Source organism: Barbus barbus (genome assembly GCF_936440315.1).
Source record: "Barbus barbus genome assembly, chromosome: 23".
NCBI lineage: Eukaryota > Metazoa > Chordata > Actinopteri > Cypriniformes > Cyprinidae > Barbus > Barbus barbus.
In genome coordinates, this window is record NC_136751.1 from 2,151,255 (window position 1) to 2,163,375 (window position 12,121).

The 12,121-nt window shown below is 37.8% G+C and overlaps 1 protein-coding gene across 1 annotated transcript in view; it reads right to left on the reverse strand.

Moving 5' to 3' along the window:
- LOC306843117 (protein phosphatase 1 regulatory subunit 37-like) overlaps positions 1–11,356 on the reverse strand; it is a 41,993-nt gene extending 30,637 nt beyond the window's left edge. Inside the window, exons 1-2 of the mRNA XM_079374403.1 lie at positions 10,855–11,356; positions 9,912–10,585 (exon numbers count right to left, since the gene is read on the reverse strand). Of these exons, the coding sequence (XP_079230529.1) occupies positions 9,912–10,518 (607 nt within the window). The 5' untranslated portion in view covers positions 10,519–10,585; positions 10,855–11,356. The remainder of the gene's footprint in view (positions 1–9,911; positions 10,586–10,854) is intronic.
- Positions 11,357–12,121: the final 765 nt, after the last annotated feature.

A 12,121-nucleotide genomic window follows, 5' to 3' on the forward strand; every position in this document is an offset into this window, starting at 1 on the left:
CTAGAGTCCTTACTAGAACCAGGAAGTATGACCATATTAACTCTGGAACAATCTACCTAACACTGTTCGGGAGGCAGACACACTCTGTCAGTTTAAATCTAGATTAAAGACATATTTCTTTAACCTGGCTTACACATAACACACTAATACGCTTCTATTATTCAAATCCATTAAAGGATTGTTAAGCTGCATTAATTAGATCAACCGGAACCAGGAACACTCCCCATAACACATGATGTACTCGTTACATCGTAAGAAGAATGGCATCATGTACTTACATCAAAAAATGATGTACATTGTGTTCATATTGCAAAACACTTCTGCTGCTGTTGAAGTGGGATATGGGTAAGGTTAGGGGCAGGTTTGGTGATATGGGTAGGTCTAAGTGTGGGCTAAGATGCAAGTTACAGTGTAATTATAATGTAATTACATAAATATATGTAATTTCATTCAGGTATTTTTATAAACATATGTACACATAAAGTGTACTGTGCCAAATGATTAACTTAAACGCAAGTACATAGTAAGGCCACCTAATATAAAGTGGGACCGATTTATTCATCCCAAATTGGCCAGCTTCCAGGACAATTATACTGTACTGTAAAGTCCACCTTCATGACTGGACTGGATATGCAAATCATAGAGCCCTACATTTGTGACACATAACACTAAATGAGGTAATATAATCAATAAAAAACATTTTAAAAAGGTGCAAAATATGCTGACCATACATTTCCAGTCTGCGTGTGCGTGTTTTATGAACATGAGGGCAGAGTCTGTGCAGGGCACTGAACGTGCTCCATGTACTCTGTGTACAGCATGTCCTTGGAAAAGCATTCACTTTTTAGTCTCAGCGTGGGTAAACGTTCCCTGAGAGAGAAAGCCAGAGAGACTTCCCAAAATAGGAAAACTATATCAAACACTCCTTAATATTTCCAAATGCGCACAGATAAATGCCATCTCTTTTCACATGTTGACTACGTGACAGCTGGCTCCTTCAGCAGTGTCAGCGCTGGCATTGAGCATTAGATGAAATCATGTCATGAAATGTCTTCAAAGAAAAGAAAAGCAGGCATGTTTTTAAAGAGCAGCCTTGGTATTTTTACCAAATATGCACATGCCATCTGGGTAGGTTTCATAACCTGAAAAAACATCCAAAAGCACGTGTATGTGTTTACCACTTCCAGGTTCCAGATCAACTAAGATAAATAGACCTGCACAGTGGTGAGATTTCAGCATGGTACATTTGAAAATGTTAGCGTGATAAAGATCAACCACAGCGCTAAAGCACAAGTATCTCCTTCCCTAATGCTACATGCACTATGTATATAAATCATGGCATCATGAGAGGTGAAATCAATGGGAATCTGTCCGTCAGCAAACAGCCTTTTGGGAAACCTGTGGTCTGCATTCCTCTGAATGGCGTCTTTCCAAAAGCAGCGGTGGAGAACACTTATTAAAGTGTGCTGCTGAGCTGGCCAGACGTCTGAACTAAAGACTGCTACTTCAGATTAAAACTCATTACACTTCGATCGATGCACAGAGCGCTACTGCAGTACACAATCCTAGAAAAACATGCAGAAACTTGAAACAATTCACACAAACTGAAAATTGTCATCATTTACTCAAACTTGTGTCATTCCAAACCTGATTGACTTTCATTCACGAAATAAACACCAAAGAAAATATTTCAAAGAATGTTGCGAATCAAAGAGTTTTGGTTAGTAGTCCCTTGAAATGTACTTTCTGATGGCCAATACTGATGCCAGCAGGGTCGCTGATAGTCGATGTAAAGGGGATATAGGCTATATTTAATATCACACTATTTCAATGAAATATAGTAAACATGTTGCAATTAAATATATATTTTAGACATGTGGCTATATAAAATAACATGATATATCACAATAGTGAACATGCATGATATTTGTTATTGATACAGTCTTATGCCTAGTATATTTATTTGACAATTTTATCAAATTGTAGATGAATGTAGAAATCATTCTTCAACTCTTATCAGCTAAAGAAACCTAACCCAGGGCTTGACATTAAGCAACCATGTGGTTGTCCTTCGGACAAGTAAATTTGTCATACTTGTCATACTTGTCAAAGGAACTTTTATGTTGGATGAACTGTTGAGAAACAAATCAGTTCAAACGGTCTGTAAGCACATCATCCCAGAGAAAATAAACCAGGACTATTCAAAGTCAGAAAGCAGCATGCAAACACAAATTATGTGAAACAATATTATCTCCAGTAACCAAAGCATTTGATCAATTTCATCAGTGGCAGATAAAACAATAAACTAACTCAATGAACTTCAATGACGGAAGTAGTTGACAGCAGTTCAGAAAGCTCACTTCTTTGCACATCTCTTTATCTAAACCACCGCCATCTGATTCAATCACATACATACTTGCACATACTTGAATGTATACAGCAGACGTCAGAGCAACAACCATCCGTGAAATAAAAGAGATTGTAAATTGTAAAGGCGTTAAAGTGCATATTATATAAAGTGCAAAATATTAGAAATATGCACTTCCAATACTGGTTTACAACAACACCAGCACATTTCCACCAAAACTCAATGGTTCTGAAGGTCATTCAGAAGTTCACACATCTCGATGATAATTCAGAGCACAAAAATCATGTTCTGGAGCTAGCGGTTAAAGCTAACCTCAGAATATCAATTGCCAGTGTAAATGAACTGTGCCACTTTACTGTGAAATACATCCCTGAAATTCTCAGGAAGAGTCTACTCGCCTGCCCTGAAGCATCTGGATATTAACTATTAATATTAAGATTAATAAGTGAGGTAACAAGCCAGAGGCCATCTCAATCCAGCTCAAACCACATAAACCCATCAATACCAAGTTAATACAACTAAAACCATCACAGTTATCCACATCATAATTATTCAAAATAACAAAAGGGACAAAATTATCCAGATTCTGAAAATATTGGAATTGTTTATCATTTAAAATTACAATGTCAACTTAAATTTGGTAGTGAAATTGGTCGATTTTTGATAGTCCAATAATCCAGTTTCTAAAGACACATTTTGAAATTCATTCCAAGAAACACGTCTCATCAGAATCAAAACGTTACATTTCAACATTTGAGAGATCAAGACGGCACATTACACAAGTTTATAAAAGTGCATCCTTCAGGCAGAACGGTAATTAGGTCTCAGTTTAAACAGATTCTAGGAGTTCGGTTGCTCAAACTGTTAATGACAGCAAGGCCTGGGGTCTTCCTCAGAGCGAAGATAAAGACAACTCCTTTGAACTGTGCACTGCCGTTTGATAAGGATGACATGTAAACAAAAGCTAAATGTTGGCAATTAACGTGAGGTGCAGTCAGCAGACAAAATCGAGCCCCTCGGGGTACAGACGCAAACGCTCGCACACTTGAGCAAGACAGTATGCTGTCCTCCTTCTCCATCAAACAAGCCCAGACATCACTATGTTCATGGCACGAGACAAAATGCACCAAACAAGCCGTCTTTAGAACGAGTGTTTCTTACGGGCACTTTTTGCACTACTGACACACTCATTTATCCACTAACAATGTTCAACAGTGGTTTGCTTTCTTCATGTCACATGATGTCTCATATTTCACCTCAAGCTTCACTGACACAGTCCTTGATAAACAAGAACATTTGCAAAATCTTTATTAGGAGCAAAATTGTTGATCGTGATAAATGAAGGAATCACATAGTAAATATTACAATAGTATATTAGCATTTATTATGTTTAGCTCGAATCATAAACTGTTCTAAATCTAATAGCTTTATCAAATCATTTTATCATTCAATATTTGTATCATATTTTCATATTAAAATCAAAACTGCATCTAAGACGAGGGTTCAGGAGGCCTCAACATGACAAAATTATTTAAAATAAGACCAAATAAGAATTAAATGAACTAAAACCACATGCAAAAAAAGTCAATAAATATTTAAGTTTAATTCACCTACTCAACTTTTACCTAAAAAAAACAAAACAAAAAAAAAACAGGGTTCCCATGGTTGGATATATGAGGTTGGCTAATTTTAAAAGTGTGATTTCTACTAGACATGGAAAAGTCTTATAACCTTAGAATGAAAAAAATCTCAATCTTATAGTAGATATTTTTATAATGAATGTGTATTTCTAGTTGTGCCAAGCACTAAAATATAGGTAGAAAGTGAGAGTAAAAAATACAATGCAGAAAAGATTGGACTACACTAAATATATAAAAGCCATTTAAAAAATGGCTATAAGAAAACTAATGATGAAGGCATTGTAAAAAGTTCCCAAGACCGTTATGAGGAGACCGTAAATCAACAAAATGAAAATGTTGAACTCTGTTTAACCCCTTGACATAAGAGTTTAAAGTTGAACAAAAACTCTAAAAACTTTTAAGTATTTCTTGAAAAGTGCTGGAACTCTAATAAAGCTCCAATGTTTCAGACTCAGCAAAAATTGCTCCCAAAGCCAAAGCACCACAGACCAAACTCAAGATTGTGTCATGAATTACAATCTCCTCTGTAAGCCTCCCAATAACTCACAGACCAACAATGTGTAAGAAAAGAGAAGCAATCTTCTATTTCTCTTACCCGTCTGAAATCACTGCTTTTGCTGTAAGGTTGCAGTGACAGCAAAAGTCAGGCTTTACAATGAAGAAAGGCCATTCGTTTGGGCTGGTAAAAGGACCAGATTTGCTCATATTCATGATGAGGAAATGCTTTAATTCAGTGACCTGATCAGCCACTTTTAAAGAGCAAACCAACCTGTCTAGTTAGCTGGCCTGAAATTATAAAGCATAATAGAAATGACACAATAACACAACTAAAGGTAGACAGACGTATAAAACTCTCAAATGGTACCTGAAATTATTCCAAAAAGAGTGTTTTACCGTCAAGCCATAAAAGATCATTTTTTGTTTCCCCAAAGAACCATTTAGTTCTTAAAAGAACAAGAAAAAATCTTTTTTTACTACAAAGACCATTTTGTGCAAAGGAAGGTTCCATAAAGATTCTTAATAGAAAAGGAATGGGGCCTGAAAATGCAAACTTTTGAAAATGTGTTTCAAAGTACATGTTTTTGAAAACAATATCGTTATCGCATGCATATTACTGTTCAGTCTATAGGAAAGTGACATAGCCAATCACTGGCCTGGCATGCATAAAACAGCATTTTTAAGGATGTCCCGAGCTGATCTCAAGGATAGGGATTGGGGCCGATCAACTATTTTTTTAACTGATCGGTATCGGCTCTCCTAAAGCCAATCTGTATTTTATGTCAGCTATCATGCTGGTGACGGGCAGTAGGTGGCAGTATTTGCTTTCCAGCAGATTTGCCAACCACCATTAAAAGGAAAAGATGCTCATGTTCTGCCGCCATTAAAACCAAAAGATGAAGACATGTGCATCCGTGAGAACCAGTGAGGTCTGTTCTTTGCGTCTCACAAGTTTGAGCTTCCGTGTTCAGTACATTTGATATGCACTTTTGTAACGATATCTCATTAATTTATCATCACTTTTATCTGCAGTCAGACTATCTGAGATGTCGTTCCCATAACTAATTGGTGTTTGGTGATGAGTTTTTGGCTCTGCATATAAAGTCACACCAGAGGTGTTCAGCTGGGATCAGGACTTGGCTTTCTGCAGACCAGTCCAGTTCTTCCACACTGACTCAATCAATCATGTCTTTTTGAACCGTGTGTTATACACAGAGACACGGTCATGTTAGAATAGAAAAGGGTTCTGTCCAAACCGTTGCTATAATATTAGAAGCACGCAATTCCCTAGAATATCATTATATGCTTAAACATTAAATATTGTATACCCAAAGAAATTACTAAAGTAGTCAAACCTGTTCATTAGAAGGGGGTGCCAATACTTTTGGAACTATAGTGTATATACATAGTGCATCTTATGTACACACACAGATTTTTACTCTCTGCACAAATCTGTACATTGGATTGATTTTAATATCTTTAATGTACTTGAATTGTGCATCAAACACTAGGAATATAGAAGAATTGGATCAGGACTTGGTATTGATCAGAAACTCAATATTCAATGACTAGGATCGGATCAGGAGCACCTGAACAGAAAACCTGATCTGTACATCAACATCACGCTGTCGTGGATCCATGTGAATGGAGATTGTTTTGACAATGTTGTCGTCTACACAGTAAACTTTTCAAAATGACAAAGGAAAGATCTTTCCGTTTTTAGTACACCGTTGTTGTGTAAACGCACCATAAGCTTTCCAAAATTTCACCATGAGTTTTCCAAGGTTGACCAAAGTATTCCTGCAATAAATATAATTAAAAACGTATACTTTAAAAAAAAAAAAAAAAAAAAAGGCATATCCTTCGCCCCCAGTCATATCCGGAAGGGCCTTGGAGGCCACTGGCAAACATGAGTGGAGCTCTCAGGGACGCCACGGGGCAGTAACATCTGAGCGATACGGTCCAAAATAGATCTTCACACCACCTCATGCCACTGGACCTCAAAGTCATTCACACAGCAGTGCCACAGTCACAGGGGCCAGTGTGTGTGTTGAGAGAGAGAAAAACACACCCACGCCAGCCGTGCACTTTCCCTCGCCAAGACACATCAAAAATATCTAAATGAAACCACCAGTTAAAAAGCCTCTTCAATATCTTGTTATATGAGCTTAACGAACAATAAGAGTGATGCAGCAAATTAAATTCATACCACATTAAATAAAAACTAAATCAATTCTATAAATAACTGAAATAGATTAAGGGGAAAAATAAAAGGTACGTTTTCTAGTCAGATTTAGACAGGATTCCTGTCTGAGTGATATCTGTCCTAAAGAAGTCTCAGGAATTTCTAGAAACAACCAAGGATGTAAATTGGTGAATGGATTGACAAAAATGATCAGCCATATACATTTTTTGCCAAGAAACCTTCTTTGTCACATACATTTCTGGAAGGAAATCCTGTGACAATGGCAAAAATACATTTGCAAAAAAAGTAAAAGATAAAGCTGTAACTTCATAAATTGTCAATGTCCATATGAATGGCATATGATGCAAAACAATAATAAAATTCAAAACAACAAACATGGATCATGTGAAAATTCAGCTTTGCATCACGGGAATTAATAACATTTTACAATATATTCACATTGAAGTTGCAATAATATTTCACAATATTACTGTATTTTTAATCAAATAAATGTAGCCTTGATGAGCATAAGACACACAAGCTTTGTATGAAAAAGCAAAACTTGACCCCAAACTTTTGAATGAGAGAAAAATAAATCTAGTTACAACTAATTAATTTCATCTGAAATATTAATTCTGTTTATTATCTGCATAAATGTGAATTATAAATACTCTTTATATCTTAAAATGTAGTACGTCACCACTGCAAACGCAACCGAGTAACATAGAACAAGCAGCTTGGTTTCTAATCTGATCCACTGGCTCTCTCATGAAGTCATTTATAGGAGATACACAAACACTGCAGTGTTTCTCTGAGACCAAGACTCTGCGTCTGAGGAAACGGTGTAGGAAACCAAGCTACAAAAGTGGGAAGTTCAGCCTCAGAATATAAGGAAATTATAGAGCGTACAGTACAGGCAGGTGACTTAACTACTTCCTCATACCTAAATAACAACAGAACAATGTGTGACTGAAATAAGACCAGCCAACACCTGTGAAAAACTTCCCTCCTAATCCTTCTTAATGACAAAAGAATATTAGAAAGCAAGTTAAAGAAATTAAAAGCTGTGAGGAAAATGCACATGCTACTATGTGACAATTATGAGCCGTTGAAGAGAATAAATGTTTAAGTTGCTTCAAATTCAGAGCAGTAATTTAACTATTGCAATTCACAGTATTTGCAAGCACAGCCCTGCTGAAGCGACCTAGCATACTGTGCCCTGCTCAAAGCCACAATGATGGCGGAGCAGGATAGGGATCGCTGGAACTACAGGGACAACATTACTTGGAAATGAACCAGCAACCTTTGTGCTTACTAATCAGATACTAAAACATTAGGCCATTACCGCAAATAGCCTGGGATAGCTGGACCTGGATCCATTAAAATGTGCATAAACTGTGCAATTCAAGGCTCTCTTTTCCATGAAGAGGATTGTGTCATGAATACTAAGTAAACTGATAATACTCTGAACTAATAAACATTACTAATGATCTTTCAAACAACGCATAATACAGGTAAAACCTCACAATATGATTACGTGTGTTAAACTTAAAGCATTTTTTGAACTCGTTTTTTTTTACAGAATAATATAAATGTACATAATTATTCACTGTTTATGTTTGTTCATATGTTTATTTAGGCAACTTTAAATGTTAAAATCTGACAGAATATGTATTAAATATCTAAAAAAAGAAAAATACTGTAAAACTATTGTTCATTGTTCACAACACTTAATGCATTAACACTGGCATATTGTATATTATTGTTATTGTAAAGTTATCAGCTTTTGTCAAAGGCTTGACTGTGTTTATGAGGTGCAGAGTAAAGTGTTCATGCATCGTTTAAAAAAAAGCATTAATTTTGCATATTTTACCCTTATTCTACACCGCTGTTTCTGTTCTCGCCAAAACGGCCGCTTGAGCGCCTGCTTCTATGAAGCCCCTCCCTCAGAAATACATAATCAGGCTCAGATTGGTTAGCTGGCCCAGTGTGTTGTGATTCGCTAACCGCCTAGTGCACTTTGTCAGGAAATGTCACGCCCCCTTACCATTATGGGTAGATCTCAGGGGCAAGATTTATGTAAACATCAGGGTTAGTGATGTCACAAACCCGGGAAGAAGCTCGTTGTAGTCCCTACCAGCTTTTTTTGTAGTCCTTAAACAGCGATTTATTTAAAAGAAAATATTTCACTTTGAGCGTCGTAACTTTGTAGACGTTTATGCTCTGACAGCAAAATTACACACTAACCACAGGTAAAAGTGAAATCATAATCAACCACACTTTTAAATGTCAATTAATTACAGATACACCCCCTATTATATGTGTCATTATAATTTATACTACATATAATACAAGTTCCTCACTCGACAAACTTTTAAAGGTGACTAAACTGTACACCGTTTAGCCTAGTTTTGACAAATGATATAATGTTTCCAGTCATCTACAAACACAAAGACAAATATTTTTTAAAATGTTGAATTTTCCAAGTCCCTTTATAATGTGACACTGCTAACTAAGTAAACAAACAGCAGCTGTCAGACAAAACACCGTTTATTGTGTCTCAACAGCATCATTGTTTCACTTTTGAGCTTCCACAGACACAAGCCCCAGACGATACCTTGACCAGTGCGATATACAGAAAGGAGATTCCCTGCAGGCTAAAAAGAGACACACCTCGAAAACCTTTGGCCTAGAAAGCACAGAGCATGCTGTTATACGTTTGCAGGCTCAAAAACATCTGACACGTCGCAGCCAATCGAGCAGAACAATGTGCGGGGACTGGATCTCTCTGTTTTCCAAGAGATGGACCGGCACTCGGCCTGCAAGATGCTGATTTCTCAGAATGTGCTTTACGCAACACCCACCGTCTGGAAGAGTTGGAGAGGTTTCTCCATATCTGTGAGACAGCTGCCCGAGGCTCAGACGGATCGCAGGAGATCTCTGCAGTTGTTATGGAGCCGCTGAATGACCCTGGAGGACTTACGGCTCAAGTGTCACTCGGATCACGGGAGGCTTTCAGGAAAAGGCCTGAATCGCTCAGAGCGTAACAGGTAACAGAAGCCACATTCAAAGCCTTGGCTTCAACTCAGCAGGGACCGAATAGTTGGAGCACAATTACACAAAGCTTTTAGAGCGGAGCAACAATGCAAACTGCATGAGATGAGCTCTGCACTCGATAATTGAGGGTTCAAAAGTGATGCAAGAACTGTAAAGGTCTTACCGTGTCTCCAAGGGTCCTTCGGCTCAACCGCACCAGAGACGATGTCTTCGTCTGACGGAAAGGTCACCCGTTTGGACCCGTGCTTACTCCCGGCTGCACTGCCTGGTGTTGTAGCTGCTGACGTGGTTTCTGAGGGCACATCCTCACCATGTTCTTCCGGAGGTTGCTGTGAATGCAGTTCTAGGAGAGTTTCTGGTGTTAGAGAGTTCTCACAACTAGAGGCACTTTCCTCACTTTGGGCCGTCGGCTCGAATTCCAAAACACCATTTTCATCCAGACTTAAATCCACCCCGATATCCATCTCCCCATCATCCCCACCTCCAACAGAGCACATGCTCACTGGTGGTTCCTCAAACATGCTTATATCCTGTTGCAGATCACCTGCAGAACCATTAACAGGGTCGGCTGACCCGTTGTTTTTACTACACGGCGCTTTGAGCTCAGAGGAATCATCGTCCTTCAAATGGACATCTTTTAACCTGGACAGGACAGCAGGATCTCCATCCCCTGGCAGGAGGCCGTCACGGGGGAGGATTTCATCCGCCGTGTGTGATATAGTGTTGTCAGACACATTGCACAAATCTACAGCTTGCTCCTCGCAATTCATTTTCTCATTTCCAGGGAGCTGGAGCACACGCCACTGCCCGCCTCGCACTAAAACGTCCCTCAATCACCTACAATACAGTTCAAACCAGGGAGAAACACCTCAATATCTCCTTAATAAGTGCATGGCATACTAAAAGTTCACATCATAGCTTTAAATGGTGGTCCTCAATTCATTCATACGGTCTGTGTAGTATTGATTTAAAGGATTGCATAAGGCAATTCCCTCTATCCTATATCTCAAGTGTTTTCTTTAGCAATCCTGTGTTCCTAACAAAGCTGTAAACACCTACAACATCGTCCAAAGTCACTTAATCCACATTAAAAGAGAATCTCTCACATGCACGTGTTCTTAAAGTCCACCATTAACACTGTACTTTCCTCTCATGCTGTCCAAGAATAAGTTAAACACTGATAGATGTATTTCAATCTGAAACATTAGACTTTAAAAACCAGTCGTGTGATGAAGATTATGATGAAGATCAGGCTTTATCCAGTGGCCTGCTCTCCTACAGCAAGACTAAAGTACTCGAGCTGACTCTTTAAACCAATGATCTAAAGTGCAAGAGCATGTTTATCTCTCCAGTCGTGTGTTAATCTGTCAAGACGAGGAATCCTGTCACTTTCCGTGTCGCAGTCAACACAAATAAAAACAGGCGTCACGCTCTCCTCCACAAACGGCCTCGTTAGCTCCGTGTAAACACCCTACTCCGGCCGCCCGGTGTCAATGATGTTAAACAGATCGGAAAACGCACAGACAGCAGGAAAAAGAGCAAATGATCGGCCCCGGTACAGCTCCAGCCCGGACCGACCGTGTGTGTGTCTGTTGACTCTTCACGGATATGTCATCACCGCAGGATGAGATTTCAGCTGCCGCACTTTCGCGACTTCAACTCGCGCGTTTGTTTATGAGGACGTGCACGCAAGAAAATCACAAAGTTGCTTGTGTGTTGTTTTTCTTCGGCAGATTTTCATTTGAAGCAATTGTGTTTGTGATTTATCTATATTAGCATTTATCGTAAATCGCTATTAAAAAAATAATAATTAACGAATCAGCTGACATTTGAACTTTGCCAAACAGCTGTCACGTTGGATGGTTTATGACGCGTGTTATTGAGAAAAAAATACATATATATATTAATATATGTAAATGTAAAAAATATATATTGCACTCTTATTTAGTCTATTGGGTAAATAACATACACTCAGAAAAAAATGACTCCAAATATAGTAGTCATTTATCCAAAGCGACTGACATATGAGGACAATTAGTATTAAAACAACTAACTAAAAACAGATCTAAAACATTATAAGTACTACATATACACATTTTAAAAATAAAGAAATGTTAAATGCATACAACAAAATTTCAAAACGTAATATTGAAATGAAAAACAAAAATAAAGCTAACAATTAAAAATATTAAAGAACAAAAGGTATGATTTAACATAACACTAAGCAACTACATATGAGTATGTACAACCACACACATACACATTTATAAATTCAATATATATATTATTTCCATTCAGTTTGTTGAAGTATTCAAATAACTCAAAACCTAAAACTTAATAAAACCATTTACACACATTTACCACATGCAACTA